The sequence below is a fragment of the Plectrocnemia conspersa genome, unplaced genomic scaffold (genome assembly GCF_051122295.1).
Source record: "Plectrocnemia conspersa isolate PC_06_02 unplaced genomic scaffold, ASM5112229v1 ptg000014l, whole genome shotgun sequence".
Lineage (NCBI taxonomy): Eukaryota > Metazoa > Arthropoda > Insecta > Trichoptera > Polycentropodidae > Plectrocnemia > Plectrocnemia conspersa.
In genome coordinates, this window is record NW_028277178.1 from 27,611,855 (window position 1) to 27,626,515 (window position 14,661).

The window sequence follows — 14,661 nt, forward strand, 5'->3', positions numbered from 1 at the left end:
TCTGTCACCATCCGTTCATTAAATGATTTTATCTTATAAAGAAAAATGAAAGAGGATGTTTTTATTTCAGTATTAGGATATATCACAAATAAAGTCGTTTATGTAATGCTCAATGATCTTGTTTTTCAGATGCGTTTTTTCGTTTTCCATGAACGATTTTTGGGTAAATGGAGTGTGATTAACCACTTTTATCTTTGATATTGTTTAAATTAATTAGTGTTACTTCTCGCGACAGCCTTGGTAGAAGGTCGCACAGTATATTGAACTTTTATTGAACAGCTGAAGGAGTATTTAAAAATGAGCACTAACTTATTTTGCAGCTTACCTCTAGTGGTAACATGCAAAATTGTGAGATTGATTTGTTTTTGTAAATATGTAAATAATCGATGGTCGCAATTGTGAGCGTTTGGTGGTCCGATTAGAAACGCCACTGACAACAGTGCAGCGGTGAGATTGCGCAAACGAGTCGCGCGCGAGTGTGTGAGTTCCGTGTGTACACACGGCTCGATCTTTGCACTCGTGTCCGTCGTTCGTCGTTCGTCGACGAGAGCTTCTGGTGGGCGGTCGTGCGTCTCTCCGTGCTCGAGCGATACGTCAACTATGGAGGTATTTAATACGCCGCTTTTCTTCTACCGGTTCGAACAGTAAAAAAATAAAAAGTGAATTTATGACACTTTTCCATTGAATGCAGAGATCAAGGTCCGACGCCTGAGCGCACCTGCTTAGGAATGCACTCGAAACAATCGTCTTTCTTTCTATTTTTAATAATTCACTTGACTCCGAACGCTATATTTTTAAATTATCCGATGAAAACAGCTCATAATATAATTTGTCAAACTGAAGTCTTAGTAGAAATAAAAGTAGTTTGCGAACAGCTAACCTAGCCGGCGTTGCAATGGGGCGCATGCGCAGACGCCATTTTTTATGTTTATTTTTCTTAATTCAAATTCGCAATAGCCTAACGATGGACATACATATATAGTCTTATTTTTAACCATTGAGTAGTGATTTATATACATTTGTTAATTTGTTAGTGGACACTTATTTCTCTTCTTATTTATTTATTATTATTTTATATTTAATTTAATTCGCGACGTTTTATTTTGCTACTTTTTTCTATTAGTATGTTTTAATAATATATTTTAATACTCTTCCATTATTAAATTTTTTATATTTTTTTTATATGTAATTATGTATTATTCGGTTTTTCGGAATTTTTTATATCAATTCTGAGGCTCTCGATATTTTTTTTTGTTTATTTATTGGTATTATTTCCTATAGAAATCAAATTAGAAAAAATAAAAGTTTTTTAACTATTATTTCTTTGGTTATATATGTAAATATTTAACCATCTGGGATACCGCTCATAGGACTCAAAACCTGAGATGACACAATCTTCCATAATTAAAATATGAAAAATAAAAATATAAAAAATAATTCAGTTTAGATTACCAAATGTAAAATTTACTATTTATAATATAAACTGCTTATTATGTTACTGTAATAGTGTCATACGTTTTAAGAAACGATTTATGAATAATTCCCATTTCTTTGCATCCTGATCTACTCTGGTTAACACTTCAAGAATGGCTCAATATTGTTTTTGAGAATTAACAAAGAATAAGGAAACGTTGTTTTGACCTTTCAGTTTGTGCAGCCTCCATTTGTCCATATTTTTTGCTGCGATCAAACACTTATATGTTGATTAGTTTTTTTCATCAATAACAGATAGAGGTCTTCAAAAGGGCTCATTATCAATATTAATATATCAGTAAAAATATTCTCAGGCCAAAGTCTTACAGTTCTTTGGCTAACAGTATCCTCGCCGAATCCTAGATTGATTTTTCAAGTGGCCTGCACTGCATTGAGTTTCAGTTTGAGTTCATACAAAAAAAATAAGTCAAACTAATTAAGAAAAAAAAGGACACTTATGTAGAATAAATAAAATATATAGTTATTTACGAATGTTACAATTGCAGTCAATTTACAACGGAGTAAAAATCAGCCACTTAATATGTAACAAACTAAATATATGTTATGGAATATTGCTATTTAAAAACAAAATTTTTACGAATTAAAAAATGTTTGTTAATTTATGTCCAAGCATTTAACAAGAAAAACTAAAACTGTTGCAGATATTTATTATTTTAATCTCAACATATTAGATAAACAACAAAATTAAAAAGCCTATTTTAAAGTACAATAGAAAGACGTGTTCCTGTTTTGTAAAAGGTCTACATCAGCTAATTATTGATTGCAAATATCAATCCTTTGATTAGAAAGCTTCAGTTATTTTCATTAAATGTTTTAAAATTATCTTCCATTAAAATATTTTTAATATAATTTAAACATTCAAGATTTAATTCACTACTTATTTCGATCACAGTTAAGGATGATTATCAAAATATCATATAATATAATGCATATTAGTACAACTTAGCTCTTTGCTCTAATAAAAACGCTATTTTGAATTTACGTGTGTTCTGAATTAGCAAGAAAGTAGAAACTAATTGTTTATGAAAAAATAAATTAAAATATTTAGTTATCACTATTGCGTGTTGTGTTGTGCATGTTCATTACACCTGTAATTAATATATAATTAAAAGAAACTTTCTGGATTCGCTACTAGGTATTCGCATTTTCTATTTGCATATAATTCTTTCAACTAGAGGAAATAATTATTTGATTGGCCACAATTCGTAATCATGAAAATAAAAAAACAACGTTGGTCATCGCGTTTCGTACATTTTAAAATACTAATATTAGATTATTTTTAATATGCACAAATACTAACTAATTATTTCAATCTAAATATTTCACGTGTATTTTTAGGAAAAAAATTTCAATTAAACTATAATTATTTTTATTAAGTGAAGTTCTGTTATAGTTTGTAATGTGGTCCTACAAAAAATAGTCCTTCCCCTTCTTTATAAATCATAAAAAAACATCATTTAGGTAAAAAGTTTTACCAGTGTGAAAGAAACCCACAAAGCTGATCTTCAAATGATACATATGCTTTGTAGATGTAAAATAAATCCTTTTAGTATAAAAAATATCAAAAACATTTTTGATGAATTTCAAGAAAATAATTAATTAGGTTCTAAGTGATCTCTATAAATTTTGCTGCATAGTCAGGTAATTCTGACACAATCGCAGATACAAACTTTGTAATATGAACAGGTTTTCACTGAATATTAGTGTCATCATTTTTCTATCTACATTAGAATCTTATATTGTTATAGTTTACAAACTTATTAATAATATTGTAAATTAATTAACAATTATAACAAATCAATCTCAATGCATAGCTAATTATATCACTGAATCGGTTTTGTCTATGATTCTTTATTTTTTTATTTGTCTTAAAAATCAAATCAAATCTTCAAATTTTACATTTCATATAATCAAATTTACTGTAAATCTAAAACTACTTTCTAAAACTTTCTCATTGTTAATTGTACATAATATTGCAATTTTAAATCATTGTTACGAAACTTTTAGATTGAAATTTTGAACGTCGCCGGATCCAAGTCAGTGGGTCGTATCCAAGTCTCTCCGGATACGACGATCAAGACCGTCAAAAAGAAGGTCTACAACATAAAGAAAGCTCTTCATCCGGATAGGCAATCGATCCGGTTAGAAGCCAAAGGAAAAACACTTAAAGATGACGAGACTATGAAGTCGCTTTCGGTCTTGAACCAAGGAAAGCTCTACGTGAAAGATCTCGGACCCCAAATATCATGGAAGACCGTTTTCTTGATAGAATACATCGGACCGTTCGGCTTATACATTTGGCTCTACACTCGACCTTGGCTGTTTTATGGAACGCCTGAAAAAACAGAGATAAGCACCGTCGCCACGTAATTTTTTTTATTACTATTTACCGAATATAGATACGATGATTTATGACAAAATTTATGATGGTATTAATTCTTAAGCTCATAATTTTTATCTTTAATCCACATATGTAAATTTTTCTTGTGCACTTTGTTTTCACCATAAAAGTTACTGGCATTGTTTGAATACATGAATAATTGAAAATATTCTTTTATAATTATTTTTAATCCGCAGCGCTGCCGCCGTATGCTGGAGCATCCATTATGCAAAGAGAGTGTTGGAAACTTTGTTCGTACATCGGTTCTCTCACTCCACCATGCCGCTGAGAAACCTCTTCAAGAACTGCTCGTACTATTGGCTCTTCGCTTTATTCGTCGCATACCACGTCAATCATCCGCTTTTCACGCCGCCTTCGCAATCGCAGTTCTACTTCGGGCTCATCAGCTTTGCGGTGAGTTCAAATTATGGACATTTATAATCGACGCACACATTGAATGTAAATACGGCAATCTAAGGTTAACGTTTCAATGAGAAAAGGTCAGGTGGGCCGCGCCGTGTTTTTACAAATACAAATTGATTATTTTTTACAGATATGCGAGCTCGGAAACTTGAGCGTACACATTTTATTGAGGAATTTGAGACCTGCGGGATCTACTGTGAGACGTATACCGATGCCCAATGGCAATCCACTGACTTCACTGTTCAACTTGGTATCTTGTCCTAATTACACGTACGAGTTTGGCGCTTGGGCTTCATTTACCTTGATGACTCAATGCATTCCAGGTAAATAATATATTTGAATCACTTTAGAACGCTGAGAGTCACTATTTATATAGCGCAACAAAGTAGCGAAATTTATACTAAATGCAGTTCTAGTATATTTTTCATTAAAAAAATTAGTACTTTTCTTTAAAATAAATTGCAGTAAAATTCTTAAAAAATAGTAAATCAACATTCATACGTAATCGCATGAAGCCATGTAATTATTACAATAAATTTTAATAATAATGTAGTGACATAAACACAGCGATTGTTCACTCCGGCTTTTTACGTTATGCTGACAATTTGAATATATTTAAATCCATTAAAACGATCCTGATCCTTCATTTTTACAAGATGTTTTAAATGTATTGTGAGAGAGGATTTATTAAATCGATTACTGTTCGGCATTGATAAATGTTATGTTGTAATTTATTCTAAAAAGCTAGATTATAAGATTTTCCAATGATCTATGCGGAATTCTACTTAAAAGGGATCTATAGATCATTTTGTTTCATTTAATATTATAATCTGCATTTATTTACTTAATATATAAATAATAATTCTTCTTTAACAAATGTAAATAATTCATACATCATGCATTTTCTTAATAATATTTCAGTTGGACTCTTCGCATTGGCAGGACTGTACCAAATGACCGCTTGGGCCATCGGCAAGCATCGCAATTACAAAAAGGAATTCAACAATTATCCAAAAGGAAGGAAAGCGATCATTCCGTTTATCATTTAAGTTCAAAAAATAATTTATGTTTTGTTACAAAAGTTGATGCGTTCAACTTCAGTTATTGTTTTAATTTTTATTTTTATAATCTTACATGATGTTTCAGTTTTGTACTTATTTTTTAATACTATCGTTAAATAAAAGTATAAAATATCAGATTACGACACGTTTACTGTATTAGATAATGTCAGATAATACAACTTAGCGCATTATATAAATAATGTTTTGTGCCACAAATACAATAACATTCCGTATGTACATGTATTTTTTTATACAAAAATATAAATAAGTTGACCAGTACAATTTCTCCAATGCGTGTTTTATTTTTGATGCTTTTTCAATGTTTTATCCAGTTCGTTCAATTTTTCTAATAGCTTGAAGTTCTCCTAAACATACATGAAAAATTAATATACATCATTTTAAAACAGTAAATTATCCAAAATACCTCCATCATTTTTCCAACAGTTGCTTTATTCTTTGCATCATTTGCCTTCAATTTGTTGTTAGCTTCAGTAACCTTTTTGTACAAAAAAGAGTTTTTCAAATTCAATTCTTGTATTAAATTCTCCGCCGATTCTTTCTCATGAGAAGCTTCATCAGCTACGCATTTAAATTTAAGCAAATTCTATAATACATAGATATGATACATTAAATGTTTTTATACGTAATCTTATATCTTATATATACTTGTTCTTATTAATAAATACACAATTTAATTTTACCTTAACAGCAGCTTTCAACTTGGACGGATCTTGAATGTACGATGAAAGCTCGAGTATTTCATCTTGAATTTTTTTCAACCTATGTTTCAAGTCATAATTCTTCTCCGACTCAACTCTTAATACATCTTGGAAACCTTTGATTTTTCCTTTCTGTATCTCAACTTCAGATTCTGTAAATCAAATATAGTTTATAACAGAAATATTCATTGAATATTATTTTAAAACCATACCGAGACTATGAATCTTCAATTTCATATCATTTTCCATTGACACCATCTCTTGAATTTGCTTATTTAAATTATTTATCTCAACATTTTTAGGTTCAATCTATTCATAAATCATAAATTTAATGCTTAAATATATTTATTATACAATACTGAGACAATAAAAAACCTCTTTCTCTAATTCTTCAATCCGATATTTAAGAACAAACTTGTACTTTTCCAACTCTTGGATATTGATCTTCAAATTGGATATACTCGTCGTCTCCTCCTGTATAGTACTGTCTCTACCTTTAATTTCTCTTTTCAATTCTACAATGTTACTCTCTAAGCCTTTAATGAACGTTTGATATTGTTTATGCTCATCTAAAATAAAACATCAATTATACATAATGAACTTTCTATAATACTCATATATTCTTACTAAGAATTTGTGAAATTTGAAATTTATTTTCGTCCACAACTCGCTGCGAATCTTCTAGCTTCCTCTTCAAAACTTCCAACTCTCCTTTACATCTGATATTTAAATCTTTCTCGCCCTTTAATTGCACTTCGTAATCAGTTTTTATTTCCAATATTTCTCTGTCGGCGTCTTCCTCTATCATACACTTAATATATTCATGTCTTTTAGATTCCAACTTATCTTTCTCTTCAAGCTGTAATATAAATAGCGTCACAAATCATATACTATTAAATAATAATTCAAGATATATTTACCTCCACTATTTGAGTTTTCTTTTCTCCCAACAAAGCTTCATATCCATCTTTTAAAACCTGTATTTCTCCATCTTTTTTCTTAGTCAGCTCCGTTAACTGATCCTCATAATTTTTACGCATCTCTGACATCTTATCTTCTAAATTCTATTGCAATCAAATATTTAATATTTTTTCTCAAAACCACAAATCATGAGAATATATAATACATATATAACTAACGGTATATTTTTCATATTCGTATATTCGCTGGGAATTGAAATCTGCTTCTATCACCTCCAGCTTCTTCTCGTACTCAAATTGAGTCTGATCGGCATTATTTTTCATAACGTTGATCTCGTAGCTGTGATTACCTTCCAAATACTAACATGTCATTATTAATCACAAAAAATGTAAAAAAAAAATTGCTTTCGTTTGATGAAAATTAATAACTCTTAAAATCTATATCCCAAACATACAACCTCAATTTTTTCCTTGAGCTCATCTATTATATTGCAATAATTGACGTGCGTTTCCTTCGATTTATCTGCATTTTCACCATTGATCTTTCTCAATTGATATTCGTGCTCCACTTCCATCTCATTAATACGTTTAGATAACATCTGATTGATGATTAACATAATATCAAATTATGTTCAATAACAATAAGAATATAATAATTTATACCTTAACGTTAACGTTCTTCTCCCTTAAGTAGTTTTTATTGATTAGGATGTCTTCTGAGTACGAAAAATTCTTGTCCATGACCACGGCCTTCCCGTCGGCATTGACCAACCTCCAAATGCACATTGTCGCGTCATCGGCGACGGTGATCAGCGTCAGATCGTCGTATGATAACGCCATTGCTGTCACATTGGCATTGTGCATGCAAAATTCACCAAATATCGCCTTGTCGAGAAGAGGAAACTGTATCGTCACAACATTTCCTCTTCCACCGGACACAAAGAGCATGTAATCAGATCGCGCCAGCACTATGTTGTCCAGCTTCACGCCGATGATTTTCAAGTTTCGTATGATTTCGTTGTTGTTGACTTCTTTCACTTCTGTGTCGATACCGACTACGTACACGGATTTACCGTCACTAAAGATATATCATACAATATATGTATCTACTTCATAATTAATATACCGATTCTACTATACGCTACCTAGTGGCTGCACAATCAGAAAAATCATTATTCTTTAATACAATATCGTTGATTCTATTGCCTGTTATCATGCACCATTCGTATACGCCTCCATCGGTACCGCAAGAGAAGAGCTTATCGTCGCTTCCAGCCCAAGATATTGATTGGATCTAATCAAATATATCTAATAGCTTAATCTGTGTACCATCTAATAGTACATACATTGTTTTAAACTCACCGTTGCAGTGTGTCCTTTCAAATTGAACAGATTCATAAAAGATATCGTCGAATACACTTGTATGGTCATGTCGTTTACGGCGGCAAACAAGTGTCCGTTGTTGCTGTAATGACACACCCGGCAGTTCCTGATATTGAACTCTCTCATCTGATACAAGTCGTCGATCAGAATGACCATGTAACGCAATTTGTCCGAGAATCCGATCAGCGCGAAAAGTCCTTGATATAATTAAAAAGCATAATCTAATACAACATTTAAAAAATAATCGACGTGTAGTATTTAGTTACAATATTAGTAAAAAAAAACTAATATAAAATATCATTTCATTAAGATTTATAATATTTCATTAAATCTCATGCATTTTTTGGGTAAATTCTCCCACCTGCTCCACCCCATCCCTTAAATGATGTTCCTGATTAGTGCCTTTGCTAGGAGCGTTGGGATACATTTCGTTGCATTATTGAAATACCGTGTAGAAAATAAAGCATAGTGTCGACAATCCGTCAATGCTCGACGATTTTCAGCAGAGGGCTGAGAGTCATGATTGCGTCTCTTATTCTTAAGCCAGCACTGGAGAATGCTCAAATTACACGAACCATTCAGCATCTCAAAGAACATGCTAGACACAGGGATATTTTTGACAATAGCTACAAGAAGCTGGAAAAAATTATGTTGGTAGACGTTTAACCTTGCGGTATAAATTGATTGTTGCATCAATCTTCAATATCAATTCTTAATTTTTTCACTTCAGTAGTTGGACTTGCTTGAGTTGATTTATTGCCAATAGGATAAAGCTTATAAACTTTTCTACAACCTGAATAATTATAACTTTAGTGGTCATAAATCAGAAGGATTCTCGTAATACCAAAAAGAAAGAAAATAAATTTGGTACTATAATATCATAGAACTCTTTCAGAAAATTATTTAAGTAATTACATTATATCATAGGTAAATTTCCAAAAGAGTACTAATTATCGTATGTTTTTGCTTTATTAAAATAGTGTATTGAAAACAATACCCACCAGTTGGATGGAGAGATATGCAGGTGATTTCTCCATGATAAAACTTAACCAGCTCCAACTCCTCAGTCTCATAATTCCAAATGCGAATACTCCAATCTTCTTTGCCACTAGTCATGAAGATCGGTTTCCATGAGCACATTGCCAAACCGTTGATGCTCTTGTGGTGCAGGCTTTGACCCAGCTCTTTGAACGGTATTTGTGGTTCCTGCCATAAATGAATCAAATCAATATTTAATGTTCTCAACAAAAAAATATATTAACTATACCTGCAGTATGTGTTGCTCAAATAATTTCACATGATACAATTGCGACTTCAACGTTGTCACCAATAGAGTGTTCTGACCGGGATTGACCGATATCTGCTGAATGACGTTCAGATCTTCGAATTCATTTTCGCCAATTCGGAATGGCTCATCGACGACTTTGTATACATTCCTCTTCACCCATTTATGCCTTAAATCTTGTTCAAACATATGAACCAATCCACTGCCGCTAGAGTACACAAAACCTTAAAATAAACACATAAACTGAGACATTAATTCACAATGCTTACGTTACTTAAATTTACTTTGCAACCTTATACAGTATATATCCTAAGAAAGTATCTTTAGAATCAAGTTTTAATATCATACCTTTCTTGAATGAAGATAAACATCTTATTTCATGAGCTTCATTACCGAGCATCGATAAACCAAGGAAACGTTCATGTGCTGCTGTTACATCGCTTTCTGTTTTTCTAATGAAAATAATAATCATAAATTAGTTTCAAGCATAAAACTATGTAATTAATATAATTTCAAACATACTCTTCCATCTTTGTCATTACTATTTCCATCACGTCTATGCCGTTGTAGCTCCAATTCTCTTTGAGCTCACCATTTTCGACAGTCATTAAGATACCTCTGTTTGTTCCGAACAACACTCGATCGGGCGTCAACCACATGCAACTTGTGATCACAAACTAAAAAAAATGCAAATAAACTTACATTTTGAACTGTGCAATATTATAATGATTCATGATTACATTTTCAGCCTTGTTCCACCCCCATTGTCTCCAGATTGATTCTAAAACATTCATGAGTCTAAACGTACCAGGTCCAGTGACCACGACTAAGGTTGAATCCGTCGGATTACAATTCACCTTCAGTCATAAAGAAAATGTTCAATTTATACATTTAGGAAAGGCATTTGTTGTTTTGTGCCCTTACCTGCGCAATCTTTCCCAGGCCGTTTGGATTTTGAGCCTTAGCATGACTTTCAATCTTCCCACTTTCCCAATTGTAATAGTATAGCATCCAATCCGGCTCTCCTGTAATAGCAGCTAGGTACTTTGAGTCACATGTAAATTGTATAGTCACAAATTCGCAACTGGAAACATCCTCAAACGGAATGATCAGACACTTCATCAGTTCCAACGTTTTCAAATCGTATATACCGATACTGGGCTTTTTATCTTTATCATTTCCATTTTCAGCCAAAGCTATGTATTGTCTGAAATAATATATTGTAATAAACAATCAATATTTTTGCCAAACACGAATGGCTAAGGTTAATGCAATAACTAATTTGGTACAAGAGTTGCATTTGTACAATATACCAGTGTCTGCATGAGATCGATTTCAATTCCTATTGTATCTAGTAGATCGGAATTAGTGATTATTATATAATTATAATTTCAATCGATCATCATAGATAACGTTTTCCTAGATTTCCCTAACTTCAAAATCGTTATGAATAATAAAAAATATAATTGAGCTTGGTTGTGCATAGTGACATCTATTGATTGTGAGCTGTAATATTATTTTATAACAATCACTAATTTATAGACTGATTTCAGTCTGGTGTCTCGCCACTTATTTGTTGGTGTTGATTGTGTTTACTCCATTGTAACACATTGGATTAACATCTATCATGTTACAACATATGTTTTACAATAAATACATTTGGGTTTTTATATACAATATATTAAATTTGTTGTAATGCTAAGTGGCAATACAGTGCATTTAAAGGATAAAAAAATTATAAACAAGTATTTATGTAAAATATAACAATTTTATTTGCGAATCTTTTAGATATTTTAAATAAAGAAAACATAACGTTTTTTTCTTTACGTAAAATGGCAGCTTATGAATCGTCAAATTTTTTGAAAAAAAGCTACCAGTCGCCACAATAGAGTTCACCGAATTACCACAGCACAGATTAACCTTTAATGTTTGTAGTACTATTATGCTGTCGAACAATTTAAATTACCGGTACCACCCCTTAGGGTGGCCAATCACAAGGTACACATTTAAGATCATATGTTGATTACGCGGTGAACGATATTTTTGTACACTGACTATTCAGATAAATAGTCTATAGAGTCGCAATTACGTCCCTTATTCTTGACCTTTGCAGCCATGAGGTCAGTGCTCTAGAACACTTCAGTTACAAACTTTTCAATGAGTTTTCTAGAGATACTAGAAGATGTTTTTGACAATAGTTATTATGAACTGAAACAGTTTATGCGGGAAGCATGTGTATGAAACGTTGATACTATATGAATCAAAATCTCACATCACTTACCGATTTGGCGAAATGGATATTGAACGTATCGTCTTTGGGTTGTCGGATAAATTAATAAACTTTTGCTGCTTCTCAACAAAATCGTACAGAACCAATACTCCACCAGCTGGATATATTATTTCTGAATCAGTTATGAAGTGGGCGTTGCCTCTGAATTAACAAGAAATGTAAGAATTTATGTAAAATTATATTAAAGGCTAATGAATCTTACTTGATATCTGTTCTGAGGCCAAGGAATGTCTTTGCTTGTATTTGCGGAGGAGACATTTTTGAGTAATGTTAATTTTTATATATCCTAGCAACGTCTTAAGTTATTTTCATTTGAGTCCATATCCATAGCAACGCATTTGTCTGGTCTCTAGTGAAATGTTTTTCTTCTTGAGCTGAAGTTGAGATTTGCATATGGGTCGATACTCTGAAGGATGTAATGGTTTGACTTGAATATTATAAACGGTGAATAGGAAATGGGATGTGTCGGACGACATTGAATGGTAATTGGCCTTCCAATTGCAGCATCTACGCGGCTTGCATTGAGCAAGCAAATTAAGAAAGCGTCCTGTTGAAATTAATCATTGTATACTCTTTGTGTAGTCGTAGAAATATTGCATCAATATATAGTATAGATATTTAAATGAAATATTTTTAATTTTAATTTTCACAACGGCGTATCCATCCATTTCCAAAATACATGTACGCATGTTTTTTATATACTAAGTTTCGGCTTTAACCAAACTACTTTGCTATTATAAACTGAATAATCCCAGATACACATGCAGTAAAATTCAGTAGGGATGTCGTTTAAGGGGGGAAGGGAGGGGGGTATTTGCTCCTCCTTGAATTTGGTCAGAAAAATGCATTTTAAAAAACGACCATTCTAGCAAAAATCTGAAATGATTAATCCCTGATTCTAATCCAGATATTTTTGGGTTGTTCCTCAAAGAAAATCTAAAAAGACAATCTCGAATCTATCCCAAAAATATTTTTTTAATATGTCATTTCAGTGAAATCATATTTTTACCAGTGAAAATATAATTTATCTGGCAATTGGTGTGCAAATAATTGGACTACGAAACAGTTCACTATTTTGCAAGCAACTAATGCAGGAAATAAATGTTGTTCATTAAAAGATTTGAGGCTCGTTAGTAGTAAATAATGAATATATGTATATCCAAAAGGTTGGGGATACGATACAGTGACTGTATTGTATCCCCAACCTTTTGGATTACAGTTACAGATTGAACGAAGAAGACTGTATTCAGTGTGCAGCAATTTGTGGTTCTGTCAAAACATTCGGATAACATAATTACGTTTAATTTTCTAATCTCTTTCTAAACTATCACTTATATCATAAGCGGTAATTTGTAAATTAATTCTATAGTATTTAATTTTAATCATTTTAATATTTTTGTGTTATAGTGATTTTTGTGAAATGGCTCAAATAAAAAATATTTCTGCTAAGGTGAAAATTGCTATTTGTACTTTACTTGGTGAAGAAATTCATACCCAAAAATTCAACGTGTCTCATTAATCAGCCATGAGTATATAAAAATATTTCGAGTGGACCAAGCATCACCGAGATTAGACTGCTAATGATTGGAAAAAGTATGTCTTTAAATTATATTTTAAAATGTTTTTAATTTTTTTTATTCACGCTATAAATGTTAACGATAATTTTTTGTAGGTTTGTTCCTCCGACGAGACGCATGTTGTACAGATCAAATACATATTTGTCACGGAGGACTCGAAATCTGCAAAAAAATTACCTTTCTATAAGCCTGAGGATACTAGAAGAGCAAGTAGAACGAGTCTGCGTCGGCTGGGTGGATGGAATACAAAAGGATATCCTAACTCTCGGCATCAGCGACTGGCGCTGCGTGGTCCAGGATGCAAGAATCATCGGTAGGTAACCAAGAATTGAGTTCATAGCTCATGCTTTTGTATAGACGAGGAATATGATAATGAGTTCCACATATTATGTAATCAATACCAACGATAATGAAACATATACTCTTCGTGTTTCTGTTTATTCGTTTGCTCTACTGTCCTTGACTAATAAATATTTGCAACGTAAGCACAAAATTTAGTACTTTTTAGATTTCAGCAGAAATAGAAGTTCAGTTTTGTTCAGTCCTAATATTTCTTTTAACACATAGATACACACACATACAGACATAGCTATCGAAACCTAAGCTATGTACATATATTTACAATTAATGTTTTTATAATAGGACTTTGCTCGTTGTCTGACCTGCTCAAGTTCAATGCACAATTCGAACGTATACTATTTATTATAGCGTGTTAGTCCAATTTAACCAAGTTTCACTTTTCAGCGTTGGTATTCGTTTTAAATTTACGCGATATGTTTACGGCTCTGTTTAGCCAGGGTCGCATCTATTAATATTAAATGCAATGATGTGTTTTACTGTTTTATGGATAAATTAAATTACTTTATAACTATTATGTGACGATTTAATATGCTCTCAGAAAATGCGATTAGTATATCTCGAACGCAAATACATGATAGTGAAAAACTGCGAAGAGCATAAACGGGGTTTACATTTTCTTTGATAACGTTTTTCGCTCTCTTTGTTCTGCGTATCTCTGATACATTCGTGTACCTTTTGATTTGCAATGAATTGGAAGCAATTAATTTGCGTCTTCTCTTCTAAAATAAACTTGCATTGAGTCACTTCAATCTGCTTTTTCGCTTGAATT

The 14,661-nt window shown here is 32.0% G+C and overlaps 2 protein-coding genes across 2 annotated transcripts; one reads left to right on the forward strand and one right to left on the reverse strand.

The window, feature by feature from the left end:
* The first annotated feature begins 438 nt into the window (after positions 1-438).
* Sc2 (trans-2,3-enoyl-CoA reductase Sc2) lies at positions 439-5,649 on the forward strand. Its single transcript, XM_088203816.1, has 5 exons — positions 439-606; positions 3,502-3,860; positions 4,072-4,288; positions 4,428-4,620; positions 5,219-5,649. The coding sequence occupies exons 1-5, from the start codon at positions 601-603 to the stop codon at positions 5,344-5,346; spliced, it is 903 nt and encodes a 300-aa protein (XP_088059942.1). The 5' UTR covers positions 439-600; the 3' UTR covers positions 5,347-5,649.
* tous (testes of unusual size) lies at positions 5,491-14,142 on the reverse strand. Its single transcript, XM_088203812.1, has 21 exons — positions 13,710-14,142; positions 12,158-12,361; positions 11,947-12,096; positions 10,590-10,872; positions 10,406-10,522; positions 10,188-10,342; positions 10,014-10,117; positions 9,648-9,889; positions 9,382-9,586; positions 8,360-8,577; positions 8,143-8,291; positions 7,661-8,075; positions 7,456-7,596; positions 7,217-7,357; positions 6,998-7,141; positions 6,705-6,936; positions 6,453-6,646; positions 6,290-6,386; positions 6,060-6,229; positions 5,783-5,962; positions 5,491-5,723 (listed from the first exon to the last, which is right to left on the reverse strand). The coding sequence occupies exons 2-21, from the start codon at positions 12,211-12,213 to the stop codon at positions 5,658-5,660; spliced, it is 3,459 nt and encodes a 1,152-aa protein (XP_088059938.1). The 5' UTR covers positions 12,214-12,361; positions 13,710-14,142; the 3' UTR covers positions 5,491-5,657.
* Positions 14,143-14,661: the final 519 nt, after the last annotated feature.

Bases quoted from the DNA above. Each gene is read 5' to 3' on its own strand.
- Sc2 (XM_088203816.1), top strand. The intron at 3,861-4,071 runs GTAATTTTTTTT...TTTAATCCGCAG, and splicing joins GAGATAAGCACCGTCGCCAC to CGCTGCCGCCGTATGCTGGA. The intron at 4,621-5,218 runs GTAAATAATATA...ATAATATTTCAG, and splicing joins GATGACTCAATGCATTCCAG to TTGGACTCTTCGCATTGGCA.
- tous (XM_088203812.1), bottom strand. From the start codon at position 12,213: ATGTCTCCTCCGCAAATACAAGCAAAGACATTCCTTGGCCTCAGAACA. The intron at 8,292-8,359 runs GTGAGTTTAAAA...ATATTTGATTAG, and splicing joins TGAAAGGACACACTGCAACG to ATCCAATCAATATCTTGGGC. The intron at 7,597-7,660 runs GTATAAATTATT...ATCATCAATCAG, and splicing joins AGAAGAACGTTAACGTTAAG to ATGTTATCTAAACGTATTAA.